Source organism: Loxodonta africana, chromosome 3 (assembly GCF_030014295.1).
Source record: "Loxodonta africana isolate mLoxAfr1 chromosome 3, mLoxAfr1.hap2, whole genome shotgun sequence".
In the NCBI taxonomy this organism is placed as follows: domain Eukaryota; kingdom Metazoa; phylum Chordata; class Mammalia; order Proboscidea; family Elephantidae; genus Loxodonta; species Loxodonta africana.
In genome coordinates this window covers 40,276,873-40,296,552 of record NC_087344.1, presented here as the reverse complement: position 1 = coordinate 40,296,552, position 19,680 = coordinate 40,276,873, and the positions used below count along the sequence as shown (strand labels likewise).

Below are 19,680 nucleotides of genomic sequence, written 5' to 3'. Positions count from 1 at the left end.
CTCAGTGGGACCTCTTGGTCTCAGAACTTTGCTGAATGTCACCGCCCTTTGAGAGCTGTCTTGTCATTTTTTGCAACATAAACCACTGGCAGCTGAGCTCATTTATTTAGTAGGTTTGGGCAGAATGTATCATGGGCTTGGATATTTGACCAAGTTTGGAGAACTGAGATATAGTAACCAGGAAGGAGGGCATAGCTCTGTGAAGGGGATGGAGCCACTGGGTGTGAGGGAGGGAGGTGGCCCTCTTGCCCACCAGGTGGAGTATTTGTTGTCCGTCACAGGTCTCAGCTGCCAGAATGAGACCTTGGCTCTGAAATGCTTTGTTATCCCCAGTCCAGTGAGGCTTCCACAGCTTTACCTAATTACCCCTGGACTCCTTGGCTTCCGTGGGGCTCCAGCATTGAGAGGCTGCCCGTGAACCGAGGAAGAGGCTTCCTGCCTGTGGTGCCTGCTCCTCTGAGCACAGGAGGGGCACCAGCCCAGAGGGTGTGCCATGCCTACTTTGACCCTGTACCCAAGTGAACCCATTGGGCTCCTGTCCCTGCCACTTTTCCTGGGGGAACCTTGCCTTGTTTGTGTGAGGTAGCTAGCACAGAGAAATGCATTCCTGTTAGTGAGAAAGTGACCGGACATATTTTGAAAGCAGTAGCCTGAGCAGGGGACCCTTTCTGCCCTGACCAGTAGGCAGCCTGCTCCCGTGCTTGGTTTGGGTACCCATGGCCACCCTTGGGGAGAGACCAGCCCCACAGACCTCACTGAAGGAGAAGAAGGAGCTGCAGATTCTTCACCAGGAGTGGGTCCAGTATGGAGCCAGTGCCAGCTGTTCAGGAGGATGTATTCATTCATTCATTCATTCACAGACTCCTTGCATTTATTAAGAGGCTGCTGTGTGCCCAGCAGCAAGATCGTAGCAGCAAATGAGGCAGACCAAAACTGGGGACAGTGAATGAATACATGTCAACAGACAAGAAGAAGTGAGCATTTCAGTTAATGATTAGTGCTATGAAAAAAATAAAGCTGGCCAGCAGCAGAGAGTACCTGGAGGCACGGGGAGCTACTTTAGCAGGGGATTCTGTTCACTGAAGGACATGGTTTCAGTTGAGACCTATGTGAGGAAGCCGAGCCAGTCATGCAGACACCTGGGGGGAGGAGTGCACCAGGCACAGGGGACAGCCAGTGCAAAGGCCCTGGGGCAGAGATGAGCTTGACCACAGCAGAGGGGAGGAAGAAGGACTTGGCATTTCAGCTTGAAGGAAGAAGGCCGGCCTCTGGGTACAGGCAGTTTTCAGTCTCCCTCCGATGATGGACACCACATGGTACCCATGGAAGTGGCATGTCCCTGCTCCTGTCCCTGGCCTAGCCACTCAGGGAAGAGGAGAAGGGGAGAGATTTTGTTACAGTGGATTGAAAACAAATATCTCTTGCATTGCAGTGTTACCAGAGAGAGTTATTAGGATCAATTTTTTTTTTTTTTCCCCCATTTTAGCCTGAAGTACAGAGCAGCTCCCCTCTTTCTCTAGAAAAACACGTTTTCTGTTTGTGGTGTTTCTCTAAGATTTTCTGGGTCGACAAACTGCCTTTGGCCTCAGCTTCTTTGTGATGTGTCTTCTGCTCAGAGAACAAGCACCTGACCCTCCTTGAGAACTGCAGCCTACAATATACCTTGAGGCTACACCCAGCCCTGGAGCCCGTGCGCCACCTTCTCCCTGAGAACCTGCTGGTGTCTGGCTTGCAGCAGATCCCAGGCCTCCTGCCAGCTCACGGAGAAGTAGGTAAGGGCTTTGCCTCTCTCCACCTGGGGATTTGTGTTAGCACACCATCAAGCTTTGCAGGAATTGGGTGGGGGGGTGGCGTTGGGCTGGACGTGGTTGAGGGCATCCCTTTGCCACTCAGTAGTACCCCTGGCATGGTGTGAGCGAGACACTGATCTTCCATTTAATCTGATCCTGAATAGCTTCTCACATCCTTTAAGTTCGTATCTCATGTCTTCATGATCGTGACCAGGAAAATATGCTGCTCGATCCCATCCTTCCTGTACCATGGTACTGGTTATTTTAGAAAACTCTTGTGGCAGGTGGAGGGCTCTGTCACGGTATGGGGTCTAGGAAGGGATGCTCTAGTGATGGACAGTGGTCCCTGCCTGGCCTTGCGACCACTGTGGGGCGGGCCGTCCTCCAAGCCTCAGTGGGTGGACTCAGTACCAGGCCTGGGCTCCTGCTGGACCTGTAGGAGGCTATCTCGAGGAATCCAGGAGAAGGGACCACACCGTCGCTTCCCACCTGCCTCATGCTGGGGTTCCTGGCGTCTCTGGTGGGCTGCCTCCCTGCTCAGCTCACAGAGGAGCAGAGTTTGGCGGCTGAGATCCAGAGCACTGATGTGCTGCGTAAATGTGCAAGGCCCTGAAGGAAAGGCAGTCACAGCTCAGCTCCAGCGTGGAGTGTTTGTGTTCGGCAGTGATGTCCCTGCAGTTGGTACATACCTCGTGTTCATGCTGGGGTGCAGGCACTGTTATCTGAGTTGTTGGATTTCCTGGATGGGCCCATGGTGGTCACTGCTAGTTTATTTCCCCTAATCCCAGAGAAGCAACGATGAGACAGGACAAATGATAAATTAATCGGGCAGGAGCAGACCAGGAATCCCAGGTTAGCTTCCGCCGTGGGCCACAAGCCTTCAACGTATCCCCCACAGTCCTCTTTTAGGAAGATGTAATGCTCTCTGTAATTTGCCTGTGTTCTCCCAGAATGGAGAGATGGAGAGACCACAGCATTGTCACTGCTGTCGAGGTGAGTGAAGAGACAGTGGGAACCTGCTTCCGGCCCTGTGACCAAGGCCTCGGCCCCATTGGTCAGGGAGGGGCCGTGAGCCTCACTGTGAAGCTGCCTTCATCCATACTGGTGTTAAGAATCTTGAGACAAACCTACCTTATTTAATTTTTTGAACATCTTATTGTGGTGTGGGTGAAAGTTTACAGATCAAATGAGTTTCCCATTCAACAATTTATACATTTTGTTTTGTGACATGAGTTACAATCCCCTCGATGTGACAGCACTCTACCCACTTCCTCCCTGTGGTCCCCATTTCCATTCGTCCATCTTTCCTGCCCCTTCCTGCTTCTTTCTGAACTTCTTTTTTGAGCATACCCTGCCCTTTTGGTCTTGCATTGTTCTGAGGGGCACATTTCTTACAGGTATTATTGTTTGCTTTATAGGCCTGTTTGGCTGAAAGGTGATTTCTGGGAGTGGGTTCATTTCCAAGTTTGAAGGGTGTCTAAGGGCCATAGTTATGAGGGTTCCACCAGTCTCTAACAGACCAGTAAGTCTGGTCTTTTTTTATGTATTTGATTTTTCTATATTTTTCTCCCACTCTGTCCAGGACCTTCTACCGTGATACCAGTCAGAGTGGTCGGTAGTGGTAGCTGGGCACCATCTACCTCTTCTGCTCTCAGGCTAGTGGAGACTGTGGTTCGTGTGGTCCATTAGTCCTTTGGATTAATTGTTTCCTTGAGACTTCAATTTTCTTCACCCTTCTTTGCTCCAGATGGGAAGAGACCAATAGGTGTATCTTAGAGGGCCGCTTGTAAACTTTTAAGATCCCAGTTGCTACTCCGCAAAAGAGGATGTAGAACATTGTCTTTATGGACTGTGTTATGCCAGTTGACCTGGTTGTCCCCGAGCACAGACCTACTTTAGAGTTAGCTTACGTAAGTTTATCTTACCTTGGGTTCTGGGTGTTTAAACAGAATGTTCCTGGGGCATGAGATAGATCCATCACTTTGTGACTTGCTGATGAGTGTCAGTAGAACTGCAGATAAAACTGAAAAATCCCTGAAGGTTAGCATGTGCTTGCTTCTGCTTCATTACTGTGATGGTGAGAGACACCCAGAGGTCTGATCCTTGGGCTCTTAAATCAGACTAGGAAGTTAAGGGCCACGCTATGTGAGGGCTCGTGGGAAGCACAAGAACAGGGTGCGTACAGCGCCCGAGCCTCACAGCTCATGTTCCAGAAGAGCTGTGAGTCTTGTTACCTCCCATCTGCCCTCCCATGTGGAGTGGCCATCAGTCACTGAGGCACTTAGTGGATGCAAGCAGTAAAGTCCGCGAAACACACCACAATTTATGTTGTTGTCGAACAGCTAACGACCAGGGACTGCGGGAGCGAGTCTGAGCAGGCGCTGCCATCAGGAGGGCGTGCTGACTCCACAGAGGTGAGCGTGACACAAGGCCTGCTGAGAAGCAAGGACAGAGGCACATTTTCACATCCACTCCCCTGATGACCATTCTGGAAAGAAAGCCATTTTGCTCAGCCCTCCCTGATGCACAGGATGCCACAGTTAAAATATGACTCGCGTACCTGCTTCTGACGGTTGTTATCATCTCGGTTATAAATTCTGCCTGTGAACTTGTGAGCTTTTGTGGCTCACTCTTGAAAAAGAGTTTCTTTACTGGATAATATTTTATTGCCCCGAAAGGGCCAGCACGGGGGCATGTACCTGCTTCGGCAGTGGTATTCACTGGTCTGATTGGCAGAGGGTTTGTTTTTGTTTTGGTGTCACGTTGGGAGTTGGATAATTGTTCAGTTGTAAAATGCCACAGTATATAGGAGGACTGAGTTTAATTGAACTTTTTATTGAGAGAGTTGTAGATGCACATGCAGTTGCAATAAGTATACAGAGAGGTCCCACGGACCCTTTGCCCAGTTTCCCTCAATGGCAACATTTTGCAGAACTCTTCGTTTGATATCCCAACCAGGGTATTGACATTCACATAATCCACTGATCTTGTTCAGATTTCCCCAGCTTGACCTGTGCTCATTTATGTGAGGACTGAATTGTCACGAATCATTTTCAACGTAGGAATGACTGGGCAGTGCTCTTGCTCATCAGAAGAAAGGCAGGCTCTTTTCTTTGTACAGGCTTTTTAGAGGATGTACTTAGAATGGCTCCAGTTTAGCAAATGCTCCCAACTCTGTAATCTCATTTCTTTGCCCTAGGATGGATCTCCAGCCAGTGCCCTTATCACATCTTCTGCTCTTTATCTTGTTCTGCTCTTTCAGTTGGTTTGCCTGGGCAGCGAAGATCCAGTTCTGTGAGCATCCAAGTCAGCTATTCACATGACACTGGCTGGTGAGAGCCACTGCCTGCAGAGTGAGGCTCTGGCCATGGCTCAGCGCAGGTCTGTAGTGTTGGGATTGCTCGGCCCCCTCATGACCACAGATCTGCATGCCGACCGCATGCTCCCATCACTGCTGCTGCTTCATCGGAGGCAGGTCTGCCATTTTATGTGGCAGCCTGTGGTGAATGGAACATTGGGAAACAGAGTCCAGAGAGATCTTCTTGGCCAGGCAAGCTGTCTGGAGTAGGCTTTGGCCATTGGTGTGGCATGGTCTGTGCAGAGCTTTGCATAGATTAGCTGATGTGGTGGAAGCTTAGTCATAAAAATAGAAGCCCATTTTCCAGAACTGGAACCTAAGGCCATAGGGCCAGTGCCAGGATTGAAGTGAGTGCCCATGGGGTGCTCAGGCGATGTGAGGGTGAGCCACGGGTCTGGGTCTCACATTGCACAGATCAGGCTTTGTGGGAAAGAGGAAAGTCGCAGGTGTACACACGTCAGCCCGAGAACCCTCTCACAGGGGCAGACCCTCCCCAAAGCGTCTGAAACAGACTGAGTTTTGTCCACACCCCAGTGATGACATTGGTAGCAGGGGGTGGGGGAAGCGTGAGTCTGGGATGTGGATGAGCTCTCGGATGGGGCAGGGCCCTTCTGGGAGCCTTGGTGAGAGCTTCGTCTGTCTTTTGTATTCGTGTTCAAAGGTTAATGTTATGCGGTGGTTTGGGGGACTGGGCCACCTCTGGGTGGTTCGTCTGCTAGGGGTGACAAGGACGGTGCTTCCTGGGAGCGTCACAGTCTGCACCCTGGTAGGAGCTGAGATAGGCCAGGCCACTGGGGTTGGGGGGTGGGGCCTGGCAGCAGTTAGAGGAAGCCCAGTTGGCCGGTGGGGCGTGGTGGCATCTAGAGCACTGGGCAGTCCCAGGGCCAGGCTGTGGGCAGCAGGTGGCAGTCAGGGGGTGTGGTAGAGCAGATGTTGGGCTGACATGTGCAGTGACGTAGCAACATCAGTGGGCTTGGCTGCTGCTGATTGCCAGGGGCCCCTGCTGGCCACTCACGACTATAGAGAATCGCAGGAGCTGGTCCTGCCTTTCTCCCTCCCTCAGTGTATGCCGAGGCCTGCTGTGTGCAGGCCCTGTGGTGGGTGCTGGCTGCCATGGTACAAACTGGCCCTGCCGACCTCACCAGCCCCCTCCCCACTCCAGCCTGTGCCCCACCTGTGGTGTCTCTCCCGCTACACCGTGCCCTCTTAGTCTGGGACCACTCCTAAGGTGCACTTCGCATGTCGCATCTTGTGCTACTGCCGAACCGTCTCTGACATATGGACAGCACCCTCATCCTATTCCGAAACAGTCCTCCTAAGCCACTGCCTGATCACATGTTCCCTCACCATTCAAGCTCTCTTGTGGCTCTGACCTCTTCACCTTGGCTTTAAATACTTGCCCTCCTTCGATCCCTGTCTGCCTCCCAGATGCTTCCGTCCCTTGTGCTTGCTCTCCACGGGCCCTTCATTCTAGCACGCCCACTGCTGGCTTGGTATTTGCTCCCTGCCTGTGCTGCAGCAGGCATCAAGAATGCCTTGCTCGAAATTAGTTGGTTGCAAAAGGACAAATACTGCATGAGACTGCTATTATAGGAACTCAAGAAAAGGTTTAAACATAGAAGAAAACATTCTTTGATGGTTACAAGGGTAGGCAGGGAGGTAGAGAGGGGTATTCACTCACTAGACGGGAGACAAGAATTATTTTAGGTGAAGGGAAGGACAACACACAGTACGGGGAAAGTCAGCACAACCGGACTAATCCAAAAGCTAAGAAGTTTCCTGAATACAACCAAACACTTCAAGGGACAGAATAGCAGGGGCGAGGGTCTGGATACCATGGTTTCAGGGGACATCTAGGTCAACTGGCACAACAAAATGTATTAAGAAAATGTTCTGCATCCCACATTGGTGAGTGGTATCTGGGGTCTTAAAAGCTAGCAAGCAGCCACCTAAGATGGATCAGTTGGTCTCAACCCATGCAGCAAAGGAGAATGAAGAACGCCAGAGACACAAGGAAAATATGAGCCCAAGAGACAGAAAGGGCCACATAAACCAGAGACTCCATCAGCATGAGACCAGAAGAACTAGATGGTACCTGGCTATCACCAATGACTGCCCTGACAGGGAACACAACAGAGAATCCTTGATGGAGCAGGAGAAAAGTGGGATGCAGACTTCAAAGTCTAGTAAAAAGACCAGACTCAGTGGTCTGACTGAGAATGGAGGGACCCCAGAGGTCATGGCCCCCGGACTCTCTGTTAGCCCAGAACTAAAACCATTCCTGAAGCCAACTCTCAGACAAAGATGAGACTGGACTGTAAGACATAAAATCATACTGGTGAGGAGTGTGCTTCTTAGCTCAAGTAGACACATGAAATTATGTGGGCAGCTCCTGTGTGGAGGTGAGATGAGAAGGCAGAGGGGACAGGAGCTGGTTGAATGGACATGGAAATACAGGGTGGAGAGAAGAAGTGTGCTGTCACATTGTAGGGGGGAGCAACTAGGGTCACATAAAAATGTGCGTTTAAGTTTTTGTGTGAGAGACTGACTTAAATTATAAACTTTCACTTAAAGCACAACTAAGAAAAAAAGCCTCGCTCTCCACTTCTGTGCTTGCTCATGCTGGCCGTCCTGGCAGTGCCCTTCCCAGTGTGGGACGTGTGGGCGTGTGGGTCCTGGCTTTGCCCCTGTATCTAGTGTGAGGCTGGCCCTTTCCAGGTCCAGTTCCCTTGTCTGTTAAACCCAGACTCCCTAGAGCTGTCTTGAGCCAGCACTAACGAATGAGCCAGCGCAGTACCTGGCATATAGCAGGTCTCCTCCAGATTGTTGTTTCCCACAGCAAGGTCCCTGGGACACCTGCATGAGAGTCACTGAGGGGCTTGTTAAAAATCTGCTTCCTGCTCCCAGCCTGGACCTGCTGGCTCAGGATTCCTGGGCTGGGGCTCCCGAGTTGCATTTTAACAAACCCCAACGTAGGCTCCTGTGGGAGACCTCTGTACCACCAAGTCTGAGCATCATTGCATTATATGGTGCTGTGTGGGGGTTATTCCCCTCAGACTTTCCCAGACCACTTAGCTGGCCTTGCCAGCCCTCCCTGAGTCTGCCGTAGATGTTCCAAGTACAGCCCAGTGGGATCATGGGAGTGAGCACTGATGGTGTGACCATTGGGTAGTGTTGGTGCAGCCTTACGCACTTATATGGCGCAAAGACAGTTGACGGTTACCAGATTAATCTTTATTAAATGAAATCAGTAAAGACTAAAAGTTCTCCCTTCCAGTCGCACTCCCCAGAGATGACCGCTGCCAAAAGTTTGGTGTTTTCTTTCATTAAAAAATATTCACTGAGTTGATACTGTGTGCAGAAACTGTGCTGGGTGCTCCTAACAGGTATTTATTGAGCCCTTAGCAGGTATGCACTTAATAGATCTTTCTTGAGTAAGGAGAGACCTCAAGTCTCCTAGCCACAATCATCAAAGGCAATGGGAGATGTTTTAGAACAAACGTGAACTCGCTCAAGGTCATGTTCATTCCTGCCTAAATCACCCCTAAATTTGGTTTTTGTTCCATGGTAGCTGTTACAATCTTCTCCTTGTTTTGTGAGGTGCATCCTGGCGAATTAATGTCCTCAGACTCTAGCCGAAGAGCTACATCCTGTGAGGTGTGGTAGGAAGGAGCCTGTGGTAGGCAGGGCATCTTGGGGTGTCCCCCACACCCCATGTATCACCAAGGGGTGTCGCTGGGCAGGGGGTTCTTACTTGTTAAAAGCTCAGTGGAATCCCCATTTCCCTGCACTGCCTTCCTGGGAGCCCCAGCATTGCCCAGATGTAGTGAGGTGGGCTGTGCTCTCCTGCCTGAACAGTGCTGTTATGGCAGACTGCGCTCCTAGCTGAGCCTGGCCACAGCTAGACCTGGTCGCCGTCTGCCACAGGTCAGCTCTGCAAAGGCCCGCTCTTGTGTGCTGGAGCTGCTGCTGGTTGAATGAGTGATAATTTCAGATAAAATTATGCCCCGTGGTGATGGTGGATGTGGCAGGAGGGAGAGGCTTGAGGCCTGGAAGGGGGAGGCAGCAGACCTGGGTGAGTGCAGCTCAGCCGCCATCCGTGGGGTGACCTTGGGCCAGATTCCTGGCCTCCCCATGCCTCTGTTGTGCTTTTCCTCTGTAAAATGGGGACAGTGGTGGGGCCTGCTCCTAGAGACGTGTTTGGAAATAACGAGATGGATTGGCACAGCCCTAGCTTCAGGCACTCAAGTGTGAACAGTTCTTTGAATCATGGCTGAGCTGGAATCTGCTTCCGTGACCCTTCTGCCTTGTGGCTGCCTCTATAGTAGAGCGTCCCAGAGGCCCGCCTGCCTTTTGTCTGCAGCCCTTCGGTGTGTGCAGGAAGGACTCAGCCCGCCAGGCCGTCCTTTATTCTGTCTCAGTGTCTCTAAGGCCATAAGTGAGTGCCTGATTGGGACAGGCTTTAAGGTGGTGGGCGTGTGCCAGTGAACAGTGCCTGCAGCCGTAGTTCTGGAAAAAAGCACCGTCCACACTTCCAAGGCACTGCTGGAGCCCCTTGCCGAGCACTTTCGTGTCTGCCTTCTCTTTTGAACACAGTGGAGTAATTTCAAGAATGCAGTTGTCTTATACTTGATGGGAAATGTAGAGTCTGCACAAATAAAGAGGAAACAAGCCTACCTTTTCTTTTTTTTTTTTCCTTTTTTCAACTGGCTCAACCATGGATGCTGGAGCAGGGGCTTGGGTCATCCTTAGCCATTCTGCCTCCCCTGCTCTCTGGTCTCCAGACTTTCCCTGGCTTTGCTCTGCGGAGGACCCTCCTTGTGAACCTGGTGGTGCTGGCTCTGTGCTGCAAATAGCACAGCAGTCCTGATTCTGCAGCTCGCCACTCAGCTTACAGTGAGGTGGGCAGCTGTTCTCCCTCCCTGCCTCGTCTTCCCTGAAATTCCACAGGAACGTATCCGGTTCTGCTTTGTGACCTCTCTGGCAGTGCAGCCTCTTGCCTCTGTTGCTGGGGGAGGTGGTCGGGTCAGCTGAGGCTTGTTTCTTTTTCTTTAAAAATTTTTTATTGTAGTAAAACATATATAAAATCTACGCTTTTAACCATTAAAAATTAAAAAATTGTTGGAATAAAATACATAGAGCATAAAATTTGCCATTTTAACCGTTTTTACGTGTACAATTTAGGGGTATTAAGTGTCATCAATATTACACACAAGTAAAATTTTACTGAAGATAATTCAAAAATAGTTGCAGCAAATTAAAACTACGATGAGATTCCATCTCACTCCAACAAGGCTGGCGTTAATCCAAAAAACACAAAATAATAAATGTTGGAGAGGCTGCGGAGAAATTGGAACTCTTACACACTGCTGGTGGGAATGTAAAATGGTACAACCACTTTGGAAATCTATCTGGCGTTTTCTTAAAAAGTTAGAAATAGAACTACCACACAACCCAGAAATCCCACTCCTCGGAATATACCCTAGAGAAATAAGCCTTTACACGAACAGATATATGCACGCCCATGTTTATTGCAGCTCTGTTTACGATAGCAAAAAGCTGGAAGCAACCAAGGTGTCCATCAACGGATGAATGGTTAAATAAATTGTGGTATATTCACACAATGGAATACTATGCATCGATAAAGAACAGTGATGAATCTGTGAAACATTTCATAACATGGAAGAACCTGGAAGGCATTATGCTGAGTGAAATGAGTCAGAGGCAAAAGGACAAATATTGTATAAGACCACTATTATAAGATCTTGAGAAATAGTATAAACTGAGAAGAACACATACTTTTGTGGTTACGAGGCGGGGAGGGAGGGAGGGTGGGAGAGAGTTATTTACTGATTAGTTAGTAGATAAGAACTACTTTAGGTGAAGGGAAGGACAAAACTCAATACAGGGAAGGTCAGCTCAACTGGAGGGGACCAAAAGCAAAGAAGTTTCCGGGATAAACTGAATGCTTCAAAGGTCAGCGGAGCAAGGGCGAGGGTTTGGGGATTATGGCTTAAGGGGACTTCTAAGTCAACTGGCAAAATAAATTCTATTATGAAAACATCCTGTATCCCACTTTGAAATGTGGCGTCTGGGGTCTTAAATGCTAACAAGTGGCCATCTAAGATGCATCAATTGGTCTCAACCCACCTGAATCAAAGGAGAATGAAGAACACCAAGGTCACACGATAACTGAGCCCGAGAGACAGAAAGGGCCACATGAACCAGAGACTTACATCATCCTGAGACCAGAAGAACTAGATGGTGCCCAGCCACAACCCATGACTGCCCTAACAGGGAGCACAACAGAGAACCCCTGAGGGAGCAGGAGATCAGTGGGATGCAGACTCCAAATTCTCATAAAAAGACCAGACTTAATGGTCTGACTGAGACTAGAGGAATCCCGGCGGTCATGGTCCCCAAACCTTCTGTTGGCCCAGGACAGGAACCATTCCCGAAGTCAACTCATCAGACATGGAAGGGACTGGACAATGGGTTGGAGAGAATGCTGACGAAGAGTGAGCTACTTAGGTGGACACTTGAGACTGTGTTGGAATCTCCTGTCTGGAGGGGAGATAGGAGGGTAGAGAGGGTTAGAAACTGGCAAAATTGTCACGAAAGGAGAGACTGGAAGGAGGGAGCGGGCTGACTCATTAGGGGGAGAGTAAGTGGGAGTATGGAGTAAGGTGTATATAAGCTTATATGTGACGGACTGACTTGTTTTGTAAACGTTCACTTAAAGCTCAATAAAAATAATAATAATAAAAAAATAGTTGCAGCAGTACATTGACAGGGAACTGCCAGAAATTCAAGCCGGACTCAGAAGAGGGCATGGAACAAGGGATATCATTGTTGATGTCAGATGGATCCTGGCCGGAAACAGAGAATACCAGAAAGATACTTACCTGTGTTTTATTGACTGTGCAAAGGCATTCAACTGTGTGGATCATAAATTATGGATAACATTGCAGAGAATGGAAATTCAGAACCCTTAATTGTGCTCATGAAGAACCTGTCCATAGACCAAGAGATAGTTGTTTGAACAGAACAAGGGGATTCTGCGTGGTTTAAAATCAGGAAGGGTGTGCATCAGGGTTGTATCCTTTCACCATACTTATTCAGTCTATATGCTGAGCAAATAATTTGAGAAGCTGGACTATATGAAGAAGAACGGGGTATCAGGAATGGAGGAAGATACGCAGATCATACAACCTTGCTTGCTGAAAGTGGAGAGGACTTAGAAGTACTTACGGGTGAAGATCAAAAACTACAGCCTTCAGTGTGGATTATACCTCAACATAAAGAAAACAGAAATCCTCACAACTGGACCAATAAGCAACATCATGATAAACAGAGAAGAGAGTGAAGTTGTCAAGGATTTCATTTCACTTGGGTCCACAATCAGTACTCATGGAAGCAGCAATCAAGGAATCAAAGGACATATTGCATTGGACAAATCTGCTACAGAAGACCTCTTTAAAATATTGAAAAGCAAAAATGTCACTTTGAGGAGTAAGGTGCACCTGACCAAGCCATGATATTTTCAGTCACCTCCTGTGCATGCGAAAGCTGGACAATAAGAAATACTGAAGAAGAATCGATGCCTTTGAATTATGGTGTTGGTGAAGAATATTGAATATACCATGGACTACCAGAAGAATGAACACGTCTGTCATGGAAGAAATATAGCCAAAGTGCTCCTTGGAAGTGAGGGTGACGAGACTTTGTCACGTATATTTTGGGCGTGTTTTCAGAAGGGACCAGTCCCAGGAGCACGACATCAGGTTGGTAAGGTAGAGGGTCGGCAAAAAAGAGGAACACCGTCAGTGAGATGGATTGACACAGTGGCCCAACAACGGGCTGAAACAGCAACGATTGTGAGGCTGGTACAGGACCGAGCAGCATTTGGTTCTGTTGTGCATAGGGTTGCTATGAGTTGGAATTGACTCAGGGCACCTGACAACAACAAGTAATTTTATTCATAAGATTGTGCAACCATCACCACCATCAACTTCCAGAACTTTTTCATCACCCCAAACATATTCTGTACCCATTTAGCAGTCACGCCCTATCTCTTCTTTCCATCCCGTGATGATCTCTAATGTACTTTCTGTCTCTGTGCATTTGCCTGTTCTACATATTTCATGTAAGTGGGATCATAACAATATTTATCCTTTTGTGTCTGACTTATTTCACTGAGCTTAATGCTTTCAAGGTTCATCTGTGTCATAGCATGTGTCAGGACTTCATTTCTCTTTATGGTTGAGTAGTATTCTGCTGTATGGATAGGCCTCATTGTGTTTTTCAGTTCATCTGTTAATGGGCCCTGGGGTTGTTTCCAACCTTTGGCTCTTGGCTCATTTCTTAACAAAGACTGGGATACTGCTGCCTTACTGCTCCTTGGAACCAACTTGGTTGAAGCACAGTGTTTTTGTCGCTTCCCTCCACTTCCTTCTCTCCTTTTCTCTTTCTGATTTTCCAGCTGCAGTGAGCCACTCTAACATGATGCAGGGCCGGGGGCGGGTGGTGGGGGGGCCACGAAAATTTCAATTGAGGGTGCACTTTCAACGCTCACTTGACCATTTAACGAAAGGCTGGATTTTACACATCCCTGTACCTCTTATAATTGGCTCGGATTCATCAACTGGCCTAAACACTTTTTTTAAATTGTGAAAGTAACACATAAACTTTTTCAGCATCAGCAGAATTAGCATACGTTTGTGATAGGGAAAGTATACAAAACCATAAAGAGAGAAATAAAATAATTTATTTTTAAATAAATTTGGCATCAAACGAGTGTACAGTTTTATGTGCTATTCTTTTCACCTACAATATCATGATTTCTTTTTGAGCGTTAAATGCTTTTTGAAAATATGAGTTTTTGTTCTCGTTTTCTGTGAAGAACGATAGTTTATTTAATACTTCCCTGTTGTTGGACATTTGGTTGTTTCTGATTTTTCTCTATTAAAAATAATGATCCATTGAGTGTTTTTGTACATATGTTTTTGCCCCCATCTTTTGGTTATTTTCTCCAAACAGGATCACAGAAGTGGGATTACTGGGGCAGAGATGGACGTGGATGTTTTTTAAGGCTCTAAATGTATACTAAGGCAAAGGACAAAGCTGCCTTTCAGCTACAGTGGTGTGTAACCTTCCAGCAGACTGAAAGAGTGTCCTTTTCACTGTGGTTTCATCAGCATTGAGTTTTAGCACAACTTTTTTTTTTTCACTTTGGAATGGGCTTTTAAAATCTATTTAAATAAATATCTAAATATTTTAAGTAATCATAAAAACTCGAGAGACAGAGATAGGGCCAGTACCGGAAAGATGAAGATGGTAGGGAAATTAGGGTCAGACTTCACAGGGTTGAGTGGTTGCTGGGAAAAAGTTGTCTCTGCCATCTTCCTTCTGTTCCAGAGCCGTGGAGAAGGGCTGGCTTCTTCACCCTCTCAGCTGCCTGCCCCGCACCGGGAGCTGTCGTGCCTTCCACAAGGAGCAGTCCGAGGGGGCTTGTAATCAGGACAGGGAATTTTCCTCATGGGGCCGCAGCCCATCCTGTGTTTTGTTTGGTTTTTGCCCTGATTTGCTCAAGAGTATTCCTGTGTGTGTTCCAAGTGGCTCGGGGTAAACTTGACAAAATAAGAGATAAGGTAGTTGGCTGTGTTCTTGCTAGAGAGGAATTTAAGTGATAAAGGGAAACCAAGCTGAAGGGAAACAGATGTTACTTTGCATTTTGTAATCTGTGTTCTTTGAATTGCTGAATTGTAAAATTTGTTCCTGGAGGTTTGGGGTAGAATTTGGACGGTAAATGAAATTTGCATTTGTTTAATCAGTTTAGCACTTTGGCTGAAACGAGGTGGCTTTAATTTAGCGCTTGGCTGAGTATGTGCCGTGCTCCCTGTGGGCCCCTCACCCTCAGCCGAGACCTGGGGTAGGTGAGAGCCCTCTGGGCTCCCAGCTGTGGTTGATCTCCAGGGTAATCTCTGTGTGGCCCTCTCATTGCTTCAGGTGATGCTCTTCGAAAGCCTCGCCTTCAGAAGCCTGTCACCTGCTACTTGGATGATTTGTTCTTCAACCTGTACCCCTCCCTGGAGAGATTTGAAGAGGAGCTTCTGGAACTCCTCAGCAGCGATCGCTTCCGGGAGGTACTGCCTCATGTGGGAACTTCTGCAAACTCTGAATAGTGGAGATGCATACACAGAGCAGGTGGGGGACGGCTCCTGGCACCCAAATCCCCTGAGGACAGGCGGTCTGGCCACAGATCCGTGGAACTGTTTTTTCCCCCTTTTGGTAGCTGAAGGGGACACTGTTCTGTGCCCGAATTGCTATTTAAGGTAGTTGTTAAAAAAAAAAAAAAAAAAGTTGTTAGAGGACTGGAATTCTTGGGTGTTGCAAATGGTTAGTGTGCTTGACTGCTAATCAAAAGGTTGGCGGTTCGATTCCACCCAGAGGTGCCTTGGAAGAAAGGCCTGGCAGTCTACTTCTGAAAAACCAGCTATTAAGAACCCTGTGGAGCACAGTTCTGCTCTGACACACCCAGGGTTACCATGAGTCAGACCCAGTTCTCAGCCATCCCCCCTGGAAGCCAAGGCCCTGGCGATGCCTCCCGCCTGCTGTCTTCACTTCTGACGGTGGTGAAGGCACTGTGCTCCTGAGATTGGGCCCTTCCTCTGGTCCAGATTGGCCCTTATTTAACACTGATTTTGACGTATCTTGAATCAGTCCTCATTTAAAAGTGAATGAAGTCAACATGTGAACGTAGGAGAACCCATAAAGCAATCCACATTTCCATAGGACATTTTGAGGGTATTTGGCTCATTTCAAGGAGATGACTAGAAATCTCAGTCATTTCATGCCATAAAGGCAGTTTTCTGGAAAGGCACTCTCTCTGACGCTGTCAGGTTTGTCTGCTGTGTGAGCAGGGTCCTGTAGACAGCTAACACTTTCCCCAGAGACCTGCATGGGCAGTGGGTGGCTGCAACTCCCCACAGCTTTTCTATACATAATTTGTTGTCCACGGTTCAGAGGTGTCTGGCAGGGGCATTTGTGAGGGGATTCACACATCCGCTAGGCAGCCACCCACAATGAGAAGATGCTATCTGTTGTGGAAGGTCCCTGGCTGATGCAAGCTATTGTGCTTGACTACTCACTGAAAGGTTGGCAGTTTGAACCCACCCAGTAGTGCCATGGAAGAAAGACCTGGCATCTGCTTCTAAAAGATTACAGGCAAGAAAATGCTATAGGGCAGTTCTGTTCTGTAACACATAGGGGTTGCTATGAGTTGGAATTGGCTCGATAGCAATGGGTTTATCTGTTGCGATCCAGTGGCACGTCTCCACGTAGCAGAACGAGGTGAACCCTTCCCACTGATGGTCCACCCTTCTGCGTGAGCCACGCTCTGCCATTTCTCAGCGTCCACCCACTAGTCGCTGGCTTGCAGTTTGTAAAGCACCCCTTTAGGGAGGTGGCTTTTTCCACCTCTAACGATAAGGACTCTCATGGTCTTTCTGGGTAGAAGTTTGCTTGCCGGCCAGAGGACACTTGGAAAACCTTTGTGGGTTTGGGGGACTTGTTGGCTTTTTCAAGGAAACAGTCTTTCCTTTATCTGGAAAAATGGGACTTATCAACTGTCAGAGATGCTGCTAGAGTAGAGTCTGTCTGGCTGGCTCTTCTGTTTTCAACAGAAGAATCGACAAATGTATGAGGCATTCTACACACTGTTCGCTTGTTGCTCCGTGCCGTGAGCGCTTAGGTCTCCACTTGCTCCTTTGTTGATGGGACGAAGGGAACTGCCTCCAGATGGGAGAGACAAGGGCACCCCTGTGTGTCATCTCAGCTGCTGAGGAAGGGCCAGCCCAGGGACAACGATGGCAGACGTTGACTGAGGACACACCTCTCCTTGTCCCCTCTCCTAGCACAGGGGAGGGGCTTCACTTGGTGACTTGTGAAACACAGAGAAAGTAACTTAACCCGCGGAGGACTGAGCGACCGATGTGGGCAACATCCTGTGAGCACTTCATGTTACCTTTCTCTCTTACTGTTTTCGATTGTGAAATATACCTATGGAAAAAAATGCATAAAACATACATGCATAGTATAATGAACGGGTAAAAAGGGAAGAACACCCTGTAAAGAAAAACCTGCAGAACCCCTCCTGGGTCTCTTCCTAATTATACCCTCCTCTCTGTCTCTCTTCCCCACCCCACCTGCCTGCCCCCCTCCTGCCCCACAGGGTTTTATGGTAATCACTTCTTCCATTTCTTTTTGGTTTTGTTGTTAGGTTGTTGTTGTTAGGTGCCTTCGGGTCAGCTCAGACTCACAGGGACCCCAAGACCACAGAACGAAACACTGCCTGGTCCTGTGCCATCCTTACAATCCTTGCTATGCTTGAGTCCATCGCTGCAGCCACTGTGTCAATCCATCTCGTTGAGGGTCTCCCTCTTTTCTGCTGCCTCTATACTCTACCAAGTATGATGTCCTTCTCCAGGGACTAATTCCTCCTGACAACATGTCCAAAGTATGTAAGATGCAGTCTTACCATCCTTACTTCTAAGGAACATTCTGGTTGTATTTCTTCCAAGAGAGGTTTGTTTGTCCTTTTGGCAGTCCATTGCATATTCAATATTCTTCACCAGCATCACAATTCAAAGGCGTCTGCTCTTCTTTGGTCTTCCTTATTCATTGTCCAGCTTTCACATGCATATGATGCAATTGAAAATACCATGGGTTGGGTCAGGCGCGCCTTAGTTTTCAAGGTGACATCTTTGCTTTTCAACATTTTAAAGAGATCCTTTGCAGCAGATTTGCCCAATGCAATGCGTCTTTTGATTTCTTGACTGTTGCTTCCATGGCTGTTGATTGTGAATCCAAGTAAAATGAAATCCTTGACAACTTCAGTCTTTTCTCTGTTTATCATGATTTGGTTTATTGGTCCAGTTGTGAGGATTTTTGTTTTCTTTATATTGAGGTATAATCCATACTGAAGGCTGTGGTCTTTGATCTTCATTAGTAAGTGCTTCAAGTCCTCTTCACTTTCAGCAAGCAAGGTTGTGTCATCTGCATAACACAGGTTGTTAATGAGTCTTCCTCCAATCCTGGTACCCCATTCTTCTTCATATAGTCCAGCTTCTCGGATTATTTGTTTGGCATACAGATTGAGTAGCTATGGTGAAAGCATACTACAACCCTGATGCACACATTTCCTGACTTTAAACCACTCAGTATCCCCTTGTTCTGTATAAATAATTGCCTCTTGATCTATGTACAGGTTCCTCATGAGCACAATTAAGTGTTCTGGAATTCCTGTTCTTTGCAATGTTATCCATAATTTCTTATGCTCCACACAGTCGAATGCCTTTGCATGATCAATAAAACACAAGTAAACATCCTTCTGGTATTTTCTGCTTTCAGCCAGGATCCATCTGACATCAGCAATGATATCCCTGGTTCTACGCCCTTTTCTGAATCCAGCCTGAATTTCTGGCAGCTCCCTATCGATATACTGCTGCAGCCGTTTTTGAATGATCTTCAGCAAAATTTTGCTTGCATGTGATGTTAATGATACTCTTTGGTAATTTCCTCATTCAGTTGGATCACCTTTCTTAGGAATAGGCATAAATATGGATCTGTTCTAGTCGGTTGGCCAGGTAGCTGTCTTCCATATTTCTTGGCCTAGACGAGTTGAAACATCTCAATTGGTATTCCATCAATTCCTGGAATCTCGTTTTTTGCCAATGCCTTCAGTGCAGCTTGGACTCCTTCCTTCAGTACCATCGGTTCCTGATCGTATGCCACCTCTTGAAATGGTCGAACGTCGACTAATTCTTTTTGGTATAATGACTCTGTGTATTCCTTCCATCTTCTTTTGATGCCTTCTGAATTGTTTGATATTTTCCCTATAGAATCCTTCACTATTGCAACTCAAGGCTTGAATGTTTTCTTCAGTTCTTTTGGCTTGGGAAACACTGAGCATGTTCTTCCCTTTTCGTTTTCTATCTCTAGGTCTTTGGACATGTCATTATAATACTTTGCATTGTCTTCTCGAGAGGCCCTTTGAAATCTTCTGTTCAGTTCTTTTACTTCATCAATTCTTCCTTTTGCTTTAGCTGCTCAACGTTGGAGAGCAAGTTTCAGAGTCTCCGCTGACATCCACCTTGGTCTTTTCTTTTTTCCCTGTCTTTTCAGTGACCTCTTGCTTTCTCATGTATGATGTCCTTGATGTCATTCCACAACTCGTCATTAGTGTTCAACACGTCAAATCTATTCTTGAGATGATCTCTAAATTCAGGTGGGATATACTCAAGGTTGTATTTTGGCTCTCGTGGACTTGTGATTGTCATCAGTTTCAACTTGAACTTGCACGTGAGCAACTGATGGTCTGTTCCACAGTTAACCCCTGGCCTTATTCTGACTGATCATACTGAGCTTTTCCATCATGTCTTTCCACAGATATAGTTGATTTGATTCCTGCGTTTTCCATCTGGTGAGGTACATGTGTATAGTTGCAGTTTATGTTGATGAAAAAAGGTATTT

General features: G+C 47.5%; 1 protein-coding gene across 13 annotated transcripts in view; it reads left to right on the top strand.

Annotated features, from left to right (window-relative positions):
• NPHP4 (nephrocystin 4) overlaps positions 1–19,680 on the top strand; it is a 142,539-nt gene that overhangs the window by 28,974 nt on the left and 93,885 nt on the right. For all 13 annotated transcript variants that reach the window (XR_010321275.1, XR_010321274.1, XR_010321276.1 and 10 more), the window contains 2 exons: positions 1,617–1,772; positions 15,157–15,293. Coding sequence is in view for 8 of the 13 variants with exons in the window: in XM_064281146.1 (XP_064137216.1) it covers positions 1,617–1,772; positions 15,157–15,293 (293 nt within the window). In the remaining 5 variants the exon portion in view is untranslated. The remainder of the gene's footprint in view (positions 1–1,616; positions 1,773–15,156; positions 15,294–19,680) is intronic.